Consider the following 20,003-nt stretch of genomic DNA (forward strand, 5'->3'; position numbering starts at 1 on the left):
AAAAGAAGTGGAAGAGTCTGGATTTGATTATGTGGTAATAGCAGAGAGGAAAACCCATGATCTACAACCTGACACTATCAGAATGCAGGACTTCGTTGAAGAAGTCCAGATCATCAACAATGATCCAAGCAAGTTGATGCATGCCATTGCAAGGAAGAAAGGTGTGGATGAAAAGCTTAACAGGCTGGAAATGCATGAGGATATTTGCTAATTTTACATACAAGAGGAGGAAGGGACAATTTTCAGTCTAAGGTAATGCAGGAAAAGTAACTCAAGCACACCAGGCTGATAAATAAGCTGAAATACCTGCTGGAGCCAGACATGCTGTGGTTCTTTTCTAACATGAAGAATTTCTGCCATGACCAGAAGACCAGCTCCCAGAACAACAGGTGGCTTGCTGTCTCACCCAATGGATGTGGCCAGAGTCATGCAGACGAAATTTCCAGTGACAATCATAGTCTTTAGTGTCGTCAGCAGTGAAGGTGACATCATGCCACCCAGCTTATTTGCTGAGAGCCTCAGGCTGAATACTGACAATTACATCCATGTTCTAAGTGAGATGGTGAGCTCTGGATCGACCAGATGGCTGCAGGGAGGTCGATTTGGCTGTTATTTCTAGATGCCCTACTACCATGTAACAACTATTTGTGATAAAGAACCCGAAATACCTGTTACGTGGTAGCTGGGCATGCAAGAAATAGCAGCCAAATCTTACCTTTTCTGGGGAAAGGAGCTGTTTATATGTGATTTTGATGTCACATTCATTGAAAGCATGTGAAATAACCTGAAAAAGAAAAAAACCCACAAAACAAAACTCCGTTGCTGGGAAACTCAGAGTTCCCCAGTGACCCAATGGGTCACAATGTATATATACCATCTTCATATTCATCATTGTCATTTCAGTGTTCACTTTTCCATTTTAGCTTCTCCAAATTTCTTGATTATTTTCATTGTTTTATTTGAAGAGGGGATTTACTCTGAAATAGAGGATTATTAAATAACCTACATAAGTTGATGCAATATCTTTATCTTAACTGAAGGCATTATAGAGATAATTAGTATTAAGAATAGAGTTGATAACAGGTGGGCCACTGAGGTGTTGCCTGTGCATTTTGGTTCAAGACTCTTCAACTGAGGGACAGGAACAGGTGCATGGCTTCCTCAGCTTGAAGAGAGAGAGAGAGAGAGAGCTATCTTTGATGATGAGGGAATATCCACAAAGTACAAGGTGAACATGAGAGAGAATGAATAATAAAGCAGTGAGAGATATATGTGAAAGAGAATTAGTATAACAGGGAGTATTGATAATGAAAATGATTTCCAGGTTTTTCTTGCACAGACTAAATTAAGCCAAGGTCTCTTGCAGTAAGATGCAATCATTGTCATTTAACTTCTATTTTTCCATGTTCGCATAGGTAGGAATGTTTGACAGGAATTGGCAAGTCAGATTACTGAACCAAGCTCTGCTGTCTGATTTGACATAGTTTTTTTAGCTGGATGCCTTTCTTAATGCAACAATTTTACAGAGTGTACTGGGTGCATTTTACATAGCACCAGCAGTAATGGGATCACCAAGTAACTTGCAGGACAAGACCCCTCAAATGAGGGTAGTCATACTGAAGGACAGAAAAGGTGTCTTGCATTAGAATAAAAACATGACTACTTCAGATAGAGAGACAGAAGTGAGAAAGATGGTGAAAATGCGACAAGAAAGGGACAGAGACAGGGAGATGTGTATGGTCAAGTGGACCAGGAATTGGAGAGGATGAGTGGGTGGGTGAGATCACAGGATTTTGAAAGGAGGATCCTATATAGGATTTCTATGGACAACCAATTTTAAACTCCTATGTTATGACCTGTAGGACTATAATAAACAGGAAAAGCAGAGGACTGAGCTCTGATGAATCTCTGCCTACATCATAAATTCATTCCTGAACTTAGTGTAAGTTAATGTTTGTAGAAAAATAAATGTAGACACGAAGATTTGATATGAATGTTTGCAATTAAGTTAACTAAAGATATACAAGAATCAAGTTGTCGTGTTAAACTGGGTAGTGCATTAAACTTAGCATCCTAGAAGTTTTCTGGTATTGCTTTAGGACTAAATTGGTCTCTTGTATAAACAGTCTTAAGGTTCACCTTACATTTGACACATGCAAGATAACTGGATAAAAAAAAAACATAATATAATCTCATAAAAATAAGCTGAAAGTGACTATCACCATTTTTGCAACACTTCCATATTATGAATCAATTACATTCTGGAAATACAGTGAATGCAGAAGTTGAGTTGTCCAAAAAAAAAAAAAAAGAGAGAGAGAAAGAGAAAATTTCAAATTGCATTTAGCCATTTTATTTTAGCTCCCGAGATTTATGATGCAAACTCCTTGTTTTAAAGGGATCTAAATAAAAAACTGCCCATCAAAGTTTCATGCAAATTTGTTCCAAACACCAGTTTTGTAATCCTTTCTTCTGAAGGTATAAAGCCTAAATTTTGGTGGGAGTGGGGGGAATAGACGATTACATCAATCCCAGTGCTCAACTGGTTTTTGTTTCATTGACTCCTCCCAACAAAAAAAAAAAAATGAAAGCAAAGTTGACCTTGGCAGCATTTGAACTCAGAATGTAAAGACAAGAAATGCTGGGGTAAGCTTTTTGTCTGGCAAAGTAATGATTCAGCTAGCTCACTGTCTTATACCAACTTAATAATGACAAAGTCATTTTAATAAATTCTTCCTTATTTTCAAAATCAATTGAAATAAAGACTGTATTTCAACAGAAATATGGTAACAAAACAATCAATCAATTATTCTTGAGTAGATTTACAATCACAGACATTCCATCAATGGTAATCCTGTCATTTTATACATAGATAGAACTACATTATCAAGCAAGTCCTTCCTAATGGTGGATTTAAGGGCGATTTGGCTGCTGTTACTAGCAGACTGATCCTTTAATTTCATGTATTATTTGTTTCATAGAAGAAATCAAAAAAACATTTCAGCTTGTTAATTTATAAATAACTAGCAGTATCGCCCGGCGTTGCTCGGTTTTGTAAAGGAAATAACTATATAAGCATTTTTAGAGATGTAAAGTATAATAGCCATCTCAATATGGCTAACCACAAAGAGTGGGTGGGTGTTACTGTAGCTTTTTACGTTCTGAGATTTAATAATACATTTTTAGAGAGTTACTTCCCTTATATATGCCAAAAATGCATTAAAAATGGGAAAAATTGATGGTAAATTTTTTTTAAAATCGTAGACTCATCGTAGACGCGCGCTAATACCCAGAAGGGCTCGATATGAATCACGACTATAAGATACCCGGTTTTGGTTAAACTGCACCGCAAAATGTGGGAGTAGTTAGGAATCTAAATCGTAGGAGACAGACAGCACACAACCTCACTTTTATATATAAAGATGATTTATTAACAATACAAAACAACCTGCATAGCTGCCACTACAGTCATATTTTAATACGTTTCAACATTTCACACATTCTTTGAGTTATTTCCCTTCTCATTCCTTCTTTGCAAATGGGTCTGTCCACACTTTCATTCCTGCAATAGAAAATTAAAATATAATAAAAATCATAATCTATACTATAATGGAGAAAGCAGTTTATTTATTGAGTATGTAACAATTACTAAAAGTACTAAAAGAAAGCAATTATTAAAGGGTTGACTATCTGGAAATATTTTTATAAATTCATGTTCTAAGAAATTTCCTATAATTCCGATTTCTCAAATTTACTGAATTTTTTAAACTCCAACTTCTTGCACATTTAAATATTCACTGTATCTAATTCATCACAAATTTAAATATTCATTGCATTCACTGCAGAGTATTCCATTTTCATTTGCAAAGTCTCTCACATTCTCTTTCAAGTTTTAATTCGCTGTTAATGCATACATAATGTAAAAACATTATTTATGGAATAAAAATTTTTTAAATTCCTATATAATTTTTGAATGCGGGATAGCTGTGAGAAGAGCCTAGAAAGTTGGGTAATTACTATTAGAAGAGGAGAAAAAAAAGAAAAGGTTACTGACAAGTACTCGAAACTTGCACCTTATTTAGTTTCCAAATACAACTTCAACAGTGACACAAATACCAAAACATACTTGTGCACACACATAGATACACACTTGCACATACACATAGATACACACACAAATGAAAGGCAATGAATGTGTGTGAGTGCATGTGCTGTTCACTGATAAAACTTTGTGCTGCATCACTTTTGTGAAGTTTTGTCAGTGAACAGGTCACAGTTTCAAAGTGGCAAAAATATTTTGATACAAATGAAGTTTTAATTTGTGTGTTCTTGAATGGCTTACAAACATCTTCCACACTGCAATTGTTTTTGTTTCAGCACACAATCTCAGACCAAGTCACTTGCTATGCAAGTACATTTCTATAATTTTAAAAAATTACTATGGATAAATGCCAGCAATGACCTCAGGCTCTCCAATATTTTAATTTCTAAACAGAAACAATCAGGGGCAGGAAGTGGGGTAGCAAAAAATTCATAATTTCTCAAATTTTCTTTTTTTTTATAGCATATAAATGTATTTATGGGGGAAAATATTGAAAAACATCAATAGATGCAAGAGTGATAAAGAAACGAAGAGAGTTGTCTTTGGATGTGCAAGAAATAACAGCCAAATCACCCTTAACCCTTTAGTGTTTAAACTGGCCAAATCCAGCCCAATATATTCTACATGTTTTATATTCAAACTGGCGATATCTAGCCTCTCACTCCTAACCTACAATGCCATTCTGAAAATAAACAATCACATCATTGAAACCTCAAAGCTATAAGATAATGCATGATTAATTCAAAACAATTTGAGTGAAAAAGTATTACATTTAACAGAGTATTCTGAACACTAAAGGGTTAAATTACTTTTGCTTCTGAAAATATTAACAATTTAAAAAAACTTTTTTTACCACAAATGCTCTTCCCATGGTTTTGAAGTGCAAAAAAATTAGTCAAAATAGGTCCAGAGTGGAATGATGAGGGAAGGGGGTGTAAAAAAATGTTTTCAAAATTTTTTTTCATACAAAGATGCATCCCCCCACCCAACCCCATCATTTTGAAGGCTGTGGTTTAAAATAATGGAGAAAATGCCTCCAAAACATTTTCCCTGCATAATTCTTTATAATTGTAATCTATGCCATTTGAAAGGGATTTGTATAAATTTTCATTAAAAGATATATGTCTTCCTGAAAGTTATGAGGGAAAAAAGTCAGATCGTATGAATTTTCTGAAACTCCTCTCTCCACCCCCTCGCAAAAATTCTTTTTCACAAATCCCTATATACTATGAAGTCACAACATCTAAGCTGTATTTGTAGAAAATTTTGTTAAAATGCCTCCATTTTTCTGGATGTTATGAGGTAACAAAATCAGGGGAGTACACATCTGTAGTAATGACCTTTTATTTATATGATTTTTTCATTTCATGCTTATTTCATTCATTGTTTGCAACGTTCTCTTTTACACACACACTGCAAAGCTTCTGGACGGTCTCCTTGTATAAGTTGGTGAATGCTGCCATAATCCTTGCCTTCTTTTCATCTTTGGTATTACAAGGAGTTTTGTTCGTCTCTCGCTCAATTGTGCCCCACACATAGTAATCAAGGGGGTTGCAGTCTGGGGAGTTAGGTAACCAGTTGTTAGGAGTGATGTGGTCACAGAAATTGTCTGACAGCCATGACTGGATTCTCCTGCTTGTGTGGCATGGTGCAGAGTCCTGTTGCCAGACATAGGGTCTTCCAGCAGCCACTCTCTTGACTCGGGGCCACACTACCTCCCCCAGGCACTTGATGTAAGCCCCTGTGTTGAGTCTGAAGTCGTGTAGGAAGATGAATGAAGGCATAACATCACCATCACTTGTGATCACTCCAAACACCATGATGTTGACTGGATGTTTGATTTTTATCACTCTCGGTACATGTTTTGAGGACATGGCAAGTCAACAGTTCTGTGTTCACCATCTGATTCTGGTAGAAATTTTTCTCATCTGAGAAAAACCAAAGTACGTTTGGTTGGAGGGGATGCTTGAGTTTGTTCAAAAGCTTTGTAGTGTGATCTTTCCTGCTGTCCTTGATGGCTTGGGATAAAAATTGACCCTTTCATGTCCCTGATGATGGACCTGATTGACTTGCAGGGATCATTGTCAATCATGGCCTGGATCTCACCAACAATTTCAGAAGTCCTTTTCTTATCAGAATGATCATAGTGAGTTTTCTAAGCTGCTGTACCTTTGTAATCACCATTAGACTAATCCAACACTCTTCAAATCTTCTGCAGTCTTCAGATTGACGCCCAAACACTCTAAAATGTTTATATTGGAGCTTTGGGCATGAATACCAAGCAGTACAGCATGTTTCTAAACTTCTGGTAGAATGAATTGCGTCATGGGGCTGTTTTTCTCACAGATGGTGCCCAACTGACCCTACTATACTGTGTAGTCGATAAAATCAAAAACAAACAATGCACATATGCAAAATTAAAAATATAAAATGGTGATAATTTACCCATTGCACACTGCATATATATGTTTGATGCTAAACAGTGTGTGTGTGTACCCTTCTTCTCTAGAATTCCATTGTATTAAAAGTCACATACTGTGTGTTGTTTCCTTATCCTTAAATTACACCTTCCCAACCACAAGCATAAGTGTGCCAATTTTATTTGGCTGTTGCCAAGAAGATAAAAGCTATACAGACCTGTTGTACTATGGACCAAAGAAAATCATGAAGTGAAGAAGAAAAAAAAAAAAGAAAAGTAGATTCACTCCTCTAGTTCTTCCCCTACATCTTCTGTTGATACATCTAAAAGATTATACCATCAAAATCCAGCATTATTCATCTCACTCCTCTCTCCTGCTGTCACTTTTAATGGATTTCACTGCCCAGAAAAGTAGCCCAGAATTATAGACTATTTTTGTTTAACCCAAGGACAATCTTGATTAAAATGAGCAACAATCAAAGGTGTTCTGTTGACACATACTCTTTTCTTCAGATAGTGCATCTAGTACTATATTCATTATTGTTGTTGTTGTTTCACTGAGTGTATTATTCACTGTGTCCTTCTCTTTATAAGATGGAAGAATACAAACATTGTTGCAATTTCAAGTAGGCTGAATGAGCACATAGAAGCTTTGAAAATTAAAATGAAGACAAACCTACCAATGTTCAAGCTATACACTAACAACATCAACCACAGCAATCTGAGAGATCATAGAGAGGTTCTGAGTAGCGTCCCTCATCCTTTGACTAATGCACACATTTATGTATGTGTATGTGCATAGAAGATTGAAAAAAGAAGACAGAAGGGGAAAGAGAAGTATCCTAGAGAAAACAGCCAAGAGATTTAGAAGAAATGTAAAAGATGAAAATGAATAAAGACAATTATATCCTAACCTCCAGGTTGAATTTTTTCTCTGTCGATTCCTTTTCTTGCAGCTTTTTGTAATTCCTCTGAAATTAAAATATATATGAACATATAAGTGTGCATACATAAATATTTGAATATATATATATATATATATATATATATATATATATATATATATATATATATGTATATGAGTATAAAATAAATGAAGAGTGGACTTTATGTTATAATGCTTATTCCATGGTTTATAATTGTTTCAACAGTTGCATATTATGTGTATAGACATTGATGATAACAATGATGTAGTCATACATATGTAATATATATTCCATGATAGCACTAGGAGTAGTTTACTTCAGAACCAGTTGAATAAAGTAATACAGAGAATCATTTAGCTGCTTGCTTAAATAAGAACCATCCAGCCTTAACTAAAGTGTGTTGTGCTAAAATTCATGACAGCAAAGAATATTAATTGGCAGAACATATGATAACATTATGAGTTAAAATCAGTATGTTTAGGGCAGATTTAAATAATCTAATTTAAAGTGCTGGCTTGGAGACAGGTTGAATAGTATCAAATTACAGTCTTGGCTGTCATCAAAATGGTTTGATCTAAACAGAAGACACACAGGCTACAGTTTGTCTGTTAACAGAGTAGATATGCTTGTACAGTTACATCAGACAGACAAGTCTGTACTTGCTAATATATATATATATACTATACAATAAAATATAAACACACACACACAGGTTCGCCATGCATTCTATCCCTCACATCCATGCAGTGATCAAAATATATAAGGAAACATCAGTGGTGTGAGAGGGTGAAAGGACTACACCAGCAGTCAGCTGATACTCATATTTGCCTTGAACAGACTGGAGCAATATGAAATAAGATGCCTTACACAAGAACAATGCACTGCTCATCATAACCTTCTGAATGTGGGCCCATACCCTAACCACTTGCCATGGCTCCCTCTATGTGTGTGTGTGAGAAAGAGAGAGAGAGAGAGAGAGAGAGAGAGAGAGAGAGAGAGAAGGTATGTGGCTTAGTGTTAGGGTATGCAGCGCATGATTGTAAGGTAGTGAGTTTGATTTTTGGCAGCATGTTGCGGCTTTGAGCAAGACACTTTATTTCACATTTCACCAGCCCACTCAGCTGGCAAAAATGAGTAGTACTTGTATTTCAAAGGGTCGGTCTTGTCACATCCTGTGTCACGTTGAATCTCCTAGAGAATTACATAAAGGGTACATATATCTGTGGAGTGCTCAGCTACTTGCATGTTAATTTTTGATGGGTAGGCTGTTCCACTGGTCAGATCAACTGGAAACTTCATTGTCGTAACAGGCTGAGAGCCAGATTTTTGTATGTATGTATGTATGCAGATATGTATGAATGTATGTATGTAGTTAAGTGTGTGTGTAAGAGAGTGAATGAATGAATGAATGTGCATGTTTGTTTATATTCTGCACTTCTCTGAACATTGCCCAGGTACAAGTGATGAAAGTATTCCATCTTCATTTACTCATGTCAACAAAATGTCAGCTGGCTTTTTGTCTTCAAAGACGTGTGAAATAAGAGATCCTTTACTTGAAAAACAGATAAGGATTAGTGATAGGAAGGGCATCCAGTTGTAAAACAATGACCCAATCATATACTAACTCATGTTAGACAAGTATATGGTTAAATGGAGGTAAAAACAAATGGACATATACAATAGGCTTAATACAGTTTCTATCTTCTAAAGTCGTTCCCAATGCTGTGTTCTGTTCAGGAACTGCAAAGTGGGGCTAAACCTGAAACCACTTGGTTCCAAAATGAAAGTTTTAACTACAACAGAGAGAAAAATAGTGATACTTAATTATGAATACCAACAATAAGACTGAGGAAAAAGCCCCCAGAGAGTTCTAAAGAGACTGGTAGAATAAGTGCTAGGCTTAAAAAGAATAAGTCCTGGGGTCGATTTGTTCGACTAAGGGCGGTGCTCCAGCATGGCCGCAGTCAAATGACTGAAACAAGTAAAAGAATGAGTGTGATACAGTGAGTTGAAAAATTAAGTTTAATTAAAACTATCCTTGCAATTTGATGTTTAAAAAAACCTCAATGGTAGTTCACAATCTAGAAGAAAGCAAGAACTGTAATTCTAATAATAGTAGCTAATTCAAGTTGTATACAGTGGTCGGCAAATTTTTGTACGAATTCATCTTTTACAAATGGGGGGGAAAAAAATCTTTTTTTCTCCAGCAAGCGAAGTGATGCAAAGGCCAACAGAGTAACGTACCTTGTACTGAGCTCTAAGAACAGTAATTTTTGTTTTATTTATGAAGCCAGACACAACAGAATATTTATGAAGAGTTCACTCCCTTATTTATAGAACACAAATACTTAGCATAAAAAAGTGGTGTGTGTGTACCACGTTTTAACGTCTAATTTTCCAAGCTGGCATGGGTCGGACGGAATATTTTCTACAGCTGGATGTCCCACTTGTCACCACCCCTCATTTGTTTCCAAGTCATATTTCCCCATGATCAGACCTGGTTTTATGAAATACTGGAAATGAAGAACACCACTTGCATCACAGTGACACTCGTTTACAACTACCACAACACAGAGACAATAACACACATACATATATATATATATTCTATTATTCAATTACTTGTTTGCCATTTAACTGTGGCTATGCTGGAGCACCAGCTTGTAGAGTTTTAGTCGAACAAATTGATCCTAGGGCATATTTTTTTAAAAGCCTAATACTTAATCAATCAGTCCCTTTTGCCAAACCACTAGGTTACGAGGATGTAAACACACCATCACCAGTTGTTAAGCAGTGATGGGGGAGGGACAGAGACAAAGACACACACACATAGATATATACAGAAATATATACGATGGGCTTCTTTCAGTTTCCATCTACCAAATCCACTCACAATGTCTTAGGTGGCTCCAGGCTATAATAGAAAACACTTGTCCAAGATGTCATGCAGTTGGGAAGCAGACTTCTTACCACAAAGCCAGGCCTATATATATATATATATATATATATATATATATATATATATATATATATACATATATATATTCTTTCAGTTTCTCTCTACCAAATCTACTCACAAAGCTTTGGTTGACTTGAGGCTTTAGAAGTAGATACTTGCCCAAGGTGTCATGCAGTAGGACCAACACAACTATGCAGTTTAGTGGTTGGGAGCAAACTATATGTGTGTATATATATATATATATATATATGTATATATAGTTTGCTCCCAACCACTAAACTGCATAGTTGTGTTGGTCCTACTGCATGACACCTTGGGCAAGTATCTACTTCTAAAGCCTCAAGTCAACCAAAGCTTTGTGAGTAGATTTGGTAGAGAGAAACTGAAAGAATATATATATGTATATATATATATATATATATATATATATATATATATATATAGGCCTGGCTTTGTGGTAAGAAGTCTGCTTCCCAACTGCATGACATCTTGGACAAGTGTTTTCTATTATAGCCTGGAGCCACCTAAGACATTGTGAGTGGATTTGGTAGATGGAAACTGAAAGAAGCCCATCGTATATATTTCTGTATATATCTATGTGTGTGTGTCTTTGTCTCTGTCCCTCCCCCATCACTGCTTAACAACTGGTGATGGTGTGTTTACATCCTCGTAACCTAGTGGTTTGGCAAAAGGGACTGATTGATTAAGTACTAGGCTTTTAAAAAAAAAAAAAATATATATATATATATATGGAAATATAGCTATTAATCCACATGGAATTGTTGTTATTGCTGGTTGTTTAACCACAAGTCAACCTCCATCAAGCAAACTTATCATCAAAGCACTCAAGTTGTAATCATCTCAGTCTTTTGGTGGTATTTAGGACATATCATCAATGTGTCCTTCATAAGCTTTGGTTGGCCTGCATCTATAGAAGACACTTGCTCAAGGTGCAGTGGACTGAACCAGATCCATGTGTTTGTTGGGAAGCAAATTTCTTAATGCCTGCACTTATGTAGTAGTAGTAGTAGTAGTGATAGTAGTAAGTCTTTCTACTATAGGCACAAGGCCTGAAATTTTGGGGTATTTATTTTACTGACCCTTAAATGATGAAAGGTAAAGTCAACCTTACCAGAGTTTAAACTCAGAACACGAAGACTGAAGAAATGTTGCCAAACATTTTATCCAGTATGCTAAAGATTTTTCAAGATTGATTTCATGAGAGACCATAACGATAATAGCTCTTTCTAATTTTGGCAAAAATTCAGCAATTTTTCTAAAGGGAAAAGAGAGTTGATTACATTGACCCCAGTACTTGATTGATACTGTATTTTGTCAACTGTAAAAAAATGAGAGGTAAAGTTGACCATGGCGGAATCTGAATTGAGAATTGTTGCTGCAATAGATGAAATGCTACCAAGAATTTTGTCCAGTGCAGTAACAATTATGCCAGCTCACTGCCATAATAATAATAATAATAATAATAATGATGATAATAATAATGATAATAATAATAATAATAATAATAATAATAATGATAATAATAATAATAATAATAATAATAATAATCCTTTCTACTATAAACACAAGGTCTGAAATTTGTTGGGGGAACTAGTTGATTATATTGAGTCCAGTGTTTCACTAGTACTTATTTAATCAACATCAAAAGGATGAAAGACAAAACCAACCTTGGCAGAATTTGAACTCAGAACGTACTGACAGAGGAAATGCTGCTAAGCATTTTGCCCAGCATGCTAATGATCTTGCCAGATTGCCACCTTTATCGTAATAATGAAGATGATGATAATAATCCTTTCTACTATAGGCACAAGGTCTGAAATATCTGGGAGGATGGAGAAAGTCGATCATATTGACCTCAGTACTTGACTGGTACTTAATTTATTGACCCTGAAAGGATGAAAGGCCAAGTTGATCTTGGTGAAATTTGAACTCAGAACGTAGATGGACAAAATGCCATTAAGCATTTTGCCTGGCATGCTAGCGGTTCTGTCAGGTCGTCACCTTAAATGATGATTGTGGTGGTGATGGTGGTGATGATGGTGGTGATGATGATGATCCTTTCTACTATAGGCAAAAGGCCTGAAACTTTCGAGGGAGGAGGCTAGTCAGTTACATCAATCCCAGTGCTCAACTGGTCCTTATTTTAGAGACCTTGATAGGATGAAAGGCAAAGTCAACCCTAGCAGCATTTGAACCCAGAACGGAGATAGAGATGAAAATGTTGGTAAGCATTTTGCCTGGTATGTTGATGTCGTTGTCGTTTAACATCCGTTTTCCATGCTAGCATGGGTTGGACGATTTGACTGAGGGCTGGTGAACCAGATGGCTGCCCTTCCTAACGCCAACCACTCCGAGAGTGTAGTGGGTGCTTTTATATGCCACCGGCATGGGGCCAGTCAGGCGGTACTGGTAACGACCTCACTTGAATCTTTTACACATGCCACCGCCTTAATAATAATAATAATCCTTCCTATTAAAGGTACAAGGCCAGAAATTTTGCGGGGAGGGGGATAGTCGATTATACTGACCTCTGTGCTCAACTAGCACTTAGTTCATCAACCCTGAAAAGATGAAAGGCAAAGTGTACCTCAGCAGAATTTGAACTCAGAACATAAAGATAGATGAAATGCTGCTGAGCATGCTAATGCTTCTGCCAGCTTGTTGCAATAATAGTAATAAAGGTGTCAAATTGTGGCTCAAGGCCAAAACAATTAATAACACTAATAAATATAAAATAAATTAGAAAACCACACCTAGAAGGTAGTATTTGTTAGTTTTCATTGAAGATTAAATTGATTTGATATTGTTTGTTAAATGATTAGCATTATCTCAGTGAGAAACCTAACCAGTGAGAAACCTAACTACTTCATGCTTCATATCTTAGCAACAACATTGGATACTTATTCAATGTGCACTGCTCTATTTATCTAAGACTTTAGTATATTTATCTCACCCAAATATGATAAATCAAGTCAAACAGTAATCATTTTTTTAATATATAATTAGAACTAGTGGCTGTGTGGTAAGTAGCTTGCTTACCAACCACATGGTTCCGGGTTCAGTCCCACTGCGTGGCACCTTGGGCAAGTGTCTTCTACTATAGCCTCAGGCCGACCAAAGCCTTGTGAGTGGATTTGGTAGACGGAAACTGAAAGAAGCCCGTTGTATATATGTGTATATATATATATATATATATATGTGTGTGTGTGAGTGTGTGTACTTGTGTTTGTCCCCCAACATCGCTTGACAACCAATGCTGGTGTGTTTACGTACCCGTAACTTAGCGATTCGGCAAAAGAGACTGATAGAATAAGTACTAGGCTTACAAAGAATAAGTCCTGGGGGCGATTTGCTTGACTAAAGGCGGTGCTCCAGCACGGCCACAGTCAAATGACTGAAACAAGTAAAAGAGTTAAGAGTATATATATGGTTCAAAAAGCACAAAGGTCTTCTCTAATTGGAGCATGTTTGAAAAAATCTGTAATTTGGCACGAATGCAAAGTACTTCATCTCACCACTAATATGAGAGTGTAAAACTGTCTCAGCAATAATGATAGCACTTCTCAAGCTCGACTGGCATATCATTCAGTTTGGTTATTGAAAATTGGTGAAGGAAGAATCCCCAATGTTCAAAGACAATTATATGATGATGTAACAGAGATTCCTCAGCAATTTCAAGTCATTTGATCAACTATGTCTATGAAGATTCAGAAGTTAATTTTAACAATGCCCAATGGTTATCATCATGAGCAATATTAACATCAAAGAATGAAGAAGTTGACAATCTAAATAACCACATAATCCAGAAATTTCCAGGTGAGACATATACTCTGAGGAGTATTGATTTCGTTGCAGAAGATCAACAATCTGGACTCTATCCTCCTGAATTTCTGAATTCTCTTAATTAAGTGGCATGCCACCTCACATTATCAAATTAAAAATGGGTGTTCCTATAATGTTGCCAAGAAACCAAGATCAGAGATATGGGCACTGCAATGGCGCACACTTTTGATTCCCTGCATTATTCTTCAACCATCTGATACAGATTTGCCCTTTACTTTGAAAAGACACTAATTTCCAGTGAGACCTGCTTTCGTGATGTCTGTAAACACAAGTCAAGGACAAAGCCTTTCTAAGTGCAGCATATACATGCTTGCGCCCGTATTTACTCATGGCCAGTTATATGTTGCTCTTAGCAGAGTTGGAGATCCAGTGAATCTTAAAATATTTGCTTATCAATAAGAATTTACCAGATCAGGAACAAGTAGATATCATAATGAAAATGTAAGAAGACTTATTGTGCGTAATGTTATCTACACGGAAATAGTGCAAATATTGACATGTTGCCTATGTAAAAAGTATTTGCATAAATAAGAATATGTAAATATATTATCAAATTATATCTCTTGTGTATTTCTCAAACAATAGTTGAATTAAATTGAAATGTTATTCTAAACATAGCATTGTTTTTTTCCTTATTGATGGGTCATGTACTAGTATAAATAAAATTAACGATGAGCATGACTGTCTTCTGGGTGAAAAGGAAGATATGTGTTGTGACAACTGTAAGTTAAGCATACAGTGCCTCAGGGCAAGCTGTGAAAGACACTGAAAGACATTTACTCTTATACCAACAAGTGGTGTTCCTTGCCTGACCTGTAATTGTATGAGCTGACTTTGACATAAGAAGTCACAGGAGAGTCTACAAATTTTGACCATGTAATACAATTGTCTCTCACAGATTTGGGAGATTATTATTATTATTATCATTATTATTATTATTAGCTGGCAGAATCGTTAGCATGTCAGGCAAAATGCTTAGCAGCATTTCATCTGTCTTTATGTTCTGAGTTCTAATTCTGCCAAGGTGAACTTTACCTTTCTTTCATCCTTTCAGGCTTGATAAATTAAGTACCAGTGAAACACTGGGGTCAATGGAATTGACTAGCCCTCTCACCTAAAATTTCGTGCTTTTAGTAGAAAAGATTATTATTGTTATTATTATTAGCAATGTAAGTAAAATGGTTCCAACTAACAATCAAAATTCCAAATAGTAAAAAAAAGAAAAAGAAAGAAATCCAATGAAAAGAAATTTTTGTAATTCCATAGTGAATGTTTGCCTACTTCAATAGTTACCAACTCCATTTCTTAGTTGAATGATTTTACAGAGCTGTCTTAACAAAAATATAAGCCCTGAGTAAAGCAATGTACTGGAACCTCTAGAATTTATTTGTTGACAGAAAGCCACAGCGTACATAGATTTTAGAATTATCAACAACAAATGAGGTAGCGGTGGTGGTTGTGCTTTTCACAGTCACTCAATCTGCTAGAAATAGCAGCCATTTCTTATAAAATCACACCATGCCACCTTAAAAGAAAGTATCTTAAACGATGCAGCCCTACATAGTCTTAAAGTGGTCTAGTGGTTAGAGCAGTGGACTCATGGTTGAGGGATCGCAGGTTCGAATCTCAGACTGGGTGATGTATGTGTTTATGAGTGAAACATTTAAGTTCCACGCGGCTCCTGCAGAAGGTAATGGCAAACTTCTGCTGACTCTATATAAAATCATCCTGGTTTTAACGTCCACGTTTCCATGCTTGCATGGATTGAATGGAGTTTATTGTGGCTGATTTTTCTATGGATGGATGCCTTTCCTGTTGTCAATCCATACCTGTTTCCAAGCAATATGTAACATGTTTCTGCAGAATACTGGAAATGAATGATATTCATTTGTAACAATTGATACAAGGACACACACATATATATGTATGACAAGCTTCTTTCAGTTTCCATTTTCCAAGTTCAATGACAAGGTTTTGCTTGGCCCAGGGCTATAGTTGAAGACACTTGCCCAAGTCGATGTGCAATCGGACTGAACCCAAAGCCATGTAGTTGGGAAGCATGTATAGGTAAGACAAAAATGGTTACACATTAGTATATATATAATATAAAATACAAAATGGGACAAGAACGCAAAACATCCGGACAGCTAGGTGATACAAAAAGGGACAACAAAACATCCAGATAGACAATACAAAGAAAACAAGGATGGGTCATTCGAAGTTTTCTTTCCTCAGTCGAGCACCAGATTATCCTCGCAATTTCAGCTGATTATTCTTGAGATTGCTCCAATCTGGGCAGCCCCAAGGAAAAACTAAGCTAAGAGCATTAGATTCCTTGGAAGAAAGCAATGAATGTATACAAAAACAAGGACGGAAAAAAGCGGACAAAGTTACACAAATATAAATACAATAAAAACAATAACAAGACATAACAACAGGTGTCTTTCGACTAAGGACGAATTAAATTAAGCTGGCGCGTGTGGAAATGAAACCTTACGGCAGAGATACAAAAGTTTCGCAAACGCAGGGAAGAATATCGATGTTGCACGGACAACGGCCAGACGAAGAAAGAAAGAGCAGGCTTGGCTGACCGGTGGTCACGTGGGAAGAGAAGAGAGAGAAGTAGAAGCAGAGGGACAGAAGAATTAAGGAGGTGCGAGAAAAAAGGACAGGGACACAGTGAAGTGAAAAGTAGAGGGAAAGTGAGTGAGAAGAGAAGACAAAGAAATGCGATATATATATATATATTTCTTTACTGCCCTCAAGGGGCTAAACATAGAGGGGACAAACAAGGGCAGACAAAGGGATTAAGTCGATTACATCGACCCAGTGCGAAACTGGTACTTTATTTATCGACCCCGAGAGGATGAAAGGCAAAGTCGACCTCGGCGGAATTTGAACTCAGAACGTAACGGCAGACGAAATACGGCTACGCATTTCGCCCGGCGTGCTAACGATATATATATATTCAAGTGAAATTACACCCGATATGATTAGGAAGAACGTAATAATAATCATTCAAAGCTGTATGTTTACAGATCACAATTGCAAGTTTTATGCTGCTACTTTATTTAAGCACGACGAGTTTATTGCCAGACTAAAGCGGCAATTTTAAATATGGAATAGTGCCTAAACTGTCACCAGCTATCATTAATTTCTAAGCAGTCCAATATTTATTTCCGCTAGGCCTTCGAATACATTCAGCACAATGACTGAACATGTTACCATGAAAGACTGCGAACAAATGACATCGCTTGTTTGGGAGGTGATGCACGATTATACACATGGAGCAGGATGTCAAGACAAAGAATTATGAGCCCTCACATCGATACATATACGACAGGTTTCTTTCAGCTGCCGACATCCAAACCTACTTGCAAGGATTTGGTTAGCTTGGGGCTATAGTAGAAAGCAGTTGGTGAACGTGCTGTAGAATTGTACAGAACTGAAACCACGTGGTTTGTAAAGCGAACTTTGTAAACACAGAAACGAGTGTATGTGCGCGTGCGTATATGCATCCATATATTAATTGGTTTGGATCTTAGCTCGGTAACCTTCAGCATATAATTGACTAGCAGAGTATATTGTTATCTAGTATGTAAATACGGTTGTCCGCCTGTTTACCTTCCTTCTCTCGCTCTTTCTCTAAACAACTGAAAATGTGTTCTTCGAGTCGAACTAGAACCAAAACAACTGAAAATGTGTTCTTCGAGTCGAACTAGAACCAAAACAATCATTTCCACGAACACAATGTAACCTAGCAGAGCAAATTCTTTAACAACCTCTGCCTAACAGAAATCCATATAGCATGGTACTATTGCTTTTGAGGTTAGGAATACTAAATTTCTTTAGGTGACCTTGTTGGAATGCTACGTTATACATACTTAAACATACACTTACCTGTCTGCTAATCTCTCATACTCTTTCTATATACTTGGTGGAGCAAACAAGATAAACAGAACTCAGTACATGAGTATATGTATTTTATCATAAGAACCGGCAGACATTACCTTGTAATTGAAGGACCGAGAGTTTTGCGCATAACACCTATCAAACTCTTGGGTCACTCTGTAATTCCTGCCGATCAAAATAATCTCTTCATCTATAGATGATACCATTCAGATGTATCTAAACACATTTTGTTATTATCGACAGGTAGCAATAACTTAATTTTGTATTTATTTCCCTGTGAGAGCTAACAGCGTTAAAACAGGAACATATGTGATTGACCTATTTGCTAGAAATAGCAGTAAAATTACGTCAAATCGCAACCAACCGTCTTAAAACAGCAAGATGGTTGCATTAAAGCTATTATGGTTCTAGACACCAAAGTTGGAATTGTCACGGTTGGAACGCATTTGATCATTGGTCAAATGAATTGAGGCTAACCTGGGAGTAAACAATTACAGTTAAAGGATAGTTTGGAGTGTGTTTAAGGTGTTTTTATTAGGAATAAAGCCAAGACGTATCTAAAGAATCAAAGTACACCGTGAGGAGAGCGTTATTATTTATGATTTCTGCTATGGGCACATGGCCAGCATCACATTTTCGGCGAGCGTACTGTCGATCGAATCAACCATACAATTTTATCGTTATGTAACACACAGACACATATGTGTGTGTATATATATAGTGTGTTGAAGTTGAAAATGCTCTGGGATTCGTTTACATTTTTTAATTTTTAAAGGCTTAACTGGTTTCACAGATTTCTCTGATATTCAAAATTTGAGATAGAAAAAACTATCTTGCTTCTCATATACATACAAAACACAACATAAACATACATAAAAACAAACATTAATAGACATTATTACGGTGAGCCGGCAGAATCGTTAGCACACCGGGTGAAATGATCAGTGGTATTTCGTCTGTCACTACGTTCTGAGTTCAAATTCCGCCGAAGTCAACTTTGCCTTTCGTCCTTTCGGGGTCGATAAATTAAGAACCAGTGAAATACTGAAGTCAACGTAATCGACAAGTCCTTTCCCCCAAAATGCCAGGCCTTGTGCCTATATTAGAAAGGATTAATACCGGCAATTAGTGTAACGTTTCCATAGTTTTCCCCTCTGCAAAGGTAAATAAGACCGTCATAGCCACTTTCTCATCATATGTCGCAATTTATTTATTATTTTTTTCCTGATGCATTTATTACTATTAAAAAAAAAAACAAGTTAGTAATTGCTAGAGTTTTAGCACAAATACATCTATATATAATGTATATAAATAACCACTTACGCCATTTACGAGGGTTGAAATACGGATCAATAATAATAGGATAAGCAGCAGCTAGTGTAAGACCCACTAAACTACCGACAACAAGGGCGTATCGCCACCCTTTCAATAGCAACATGTCAAAAGACGTCTGTTGCAAGCGATGAGGATTCTTGTTTACAAGCTTCGGGTAACCGGAAGTGGTACGAAAGCAACAGGAAGTGATAGCTCTCTCACTAGTTAATTGCTATCAGAGTTATCTTCAGAAAGCCACACTTTCAGATTTTATTTTTTATTTCCTACGTTATTTCTTCGTACCCGCATGTTTACGTATTGTTTTTAGTTTTATATGTCAAACGTAAAATCCTATTAAAATGAATAAATCGATATTTAAAACATTCTCACACGTGTATCCATATTATAACATAATTTTAATGAAATTATTTTAAAATGTTTTCGTTCTTCTTAATTAGACTTTGTTTAAAAAATCTGAATTATAACTAAGATTTGAAACTGTCATAT

At 36.4% G+C, this 20,003-nt stretch overlaps 1 protein-coding gene and 1 long non-coding RNA gene across 2 annotated transcripts; one reads left to right on the forward strand and one right to left on the reverse strand.

Annotated features, from left to right (window-relative positions):
- Nucleotides 1–216: 216 nt before the first annotated feature.
- On the reverse strand, nt 217–19,707 carry LOC115214316 (small integral membrane protein 20). The gene is made up of 4 exons (XM_029783490.2): nt 19,506–19,707; nt 7,436–7,492; nt 3,424–3,562; nt 217–3,023 (listed from the first exon to the last, which is right to left on the reverse strand). The coding sequence occupies exons 1-3, from the start codon at nt 19,618–19,620 to the stop codon at nt 3,522–3,524; spliced, it is 213 nt and encodes a 70-aa protein (XP_029639350.1). The 5' UTR covers nt 19,621–19,707; the 3' UTR covers nt 217–3,023; nt 3,424–3,521.
- LOC118764211 lies at nt 15,309–19,295 on the forward strand. Its single transcript, XR_005000000.1, has 3 exons — nt 15,309–15,394; nt 16,891–16,892; nt 19,271–19,295. It is a non-coding gene; the product is annotated as an uncharacterized LOC118764211 (long non-coding RNA).
- Nucleotides 19,708–20,003: the final 296 nt, after the last annotated feature.

Source organism: Octopus sinensis, linkage group LG7 (assembly GCF_006345805.1).
Source record: "Octopus sinensis linkage group LG7, ASM634580v1, whole genome shotgun sequence".
Lineage (NCBI taxonomy): Eukaryota > Metazoa > Mollusca > Cephalopoda > Octopoda > Octopodidae > Octopus > Octopus sinensis.

What these genes read in the sequence shown, in the direction of transcription:
- LOC115214316 (XM_029783490.2), bottom strand. Translation starts at nt 19,620, where the DNA reads ATGTTGCTATTGAAAGGGTGGCGATACGCCCTTGTTGTCGGTAGTTTA. An exon ending in TTTCAACCCTCGTAAATGGC is followed by an intron (nt 7,493 to 19,505) that starts GTAAGTGGTTAT and finishes TTTTAATTTCAG; the next exon opens with AGGAATTACAAAAAGCTGCA. An exon ending in AGAAAAAATTCAACCTGGAG is followed by an intron (nt 3,563 to 7,435) that starts GTTAGGATATAA and finishes TTTCTATTGCAG; the next exon opens with GAATGAAAGTGTGGACAGAC.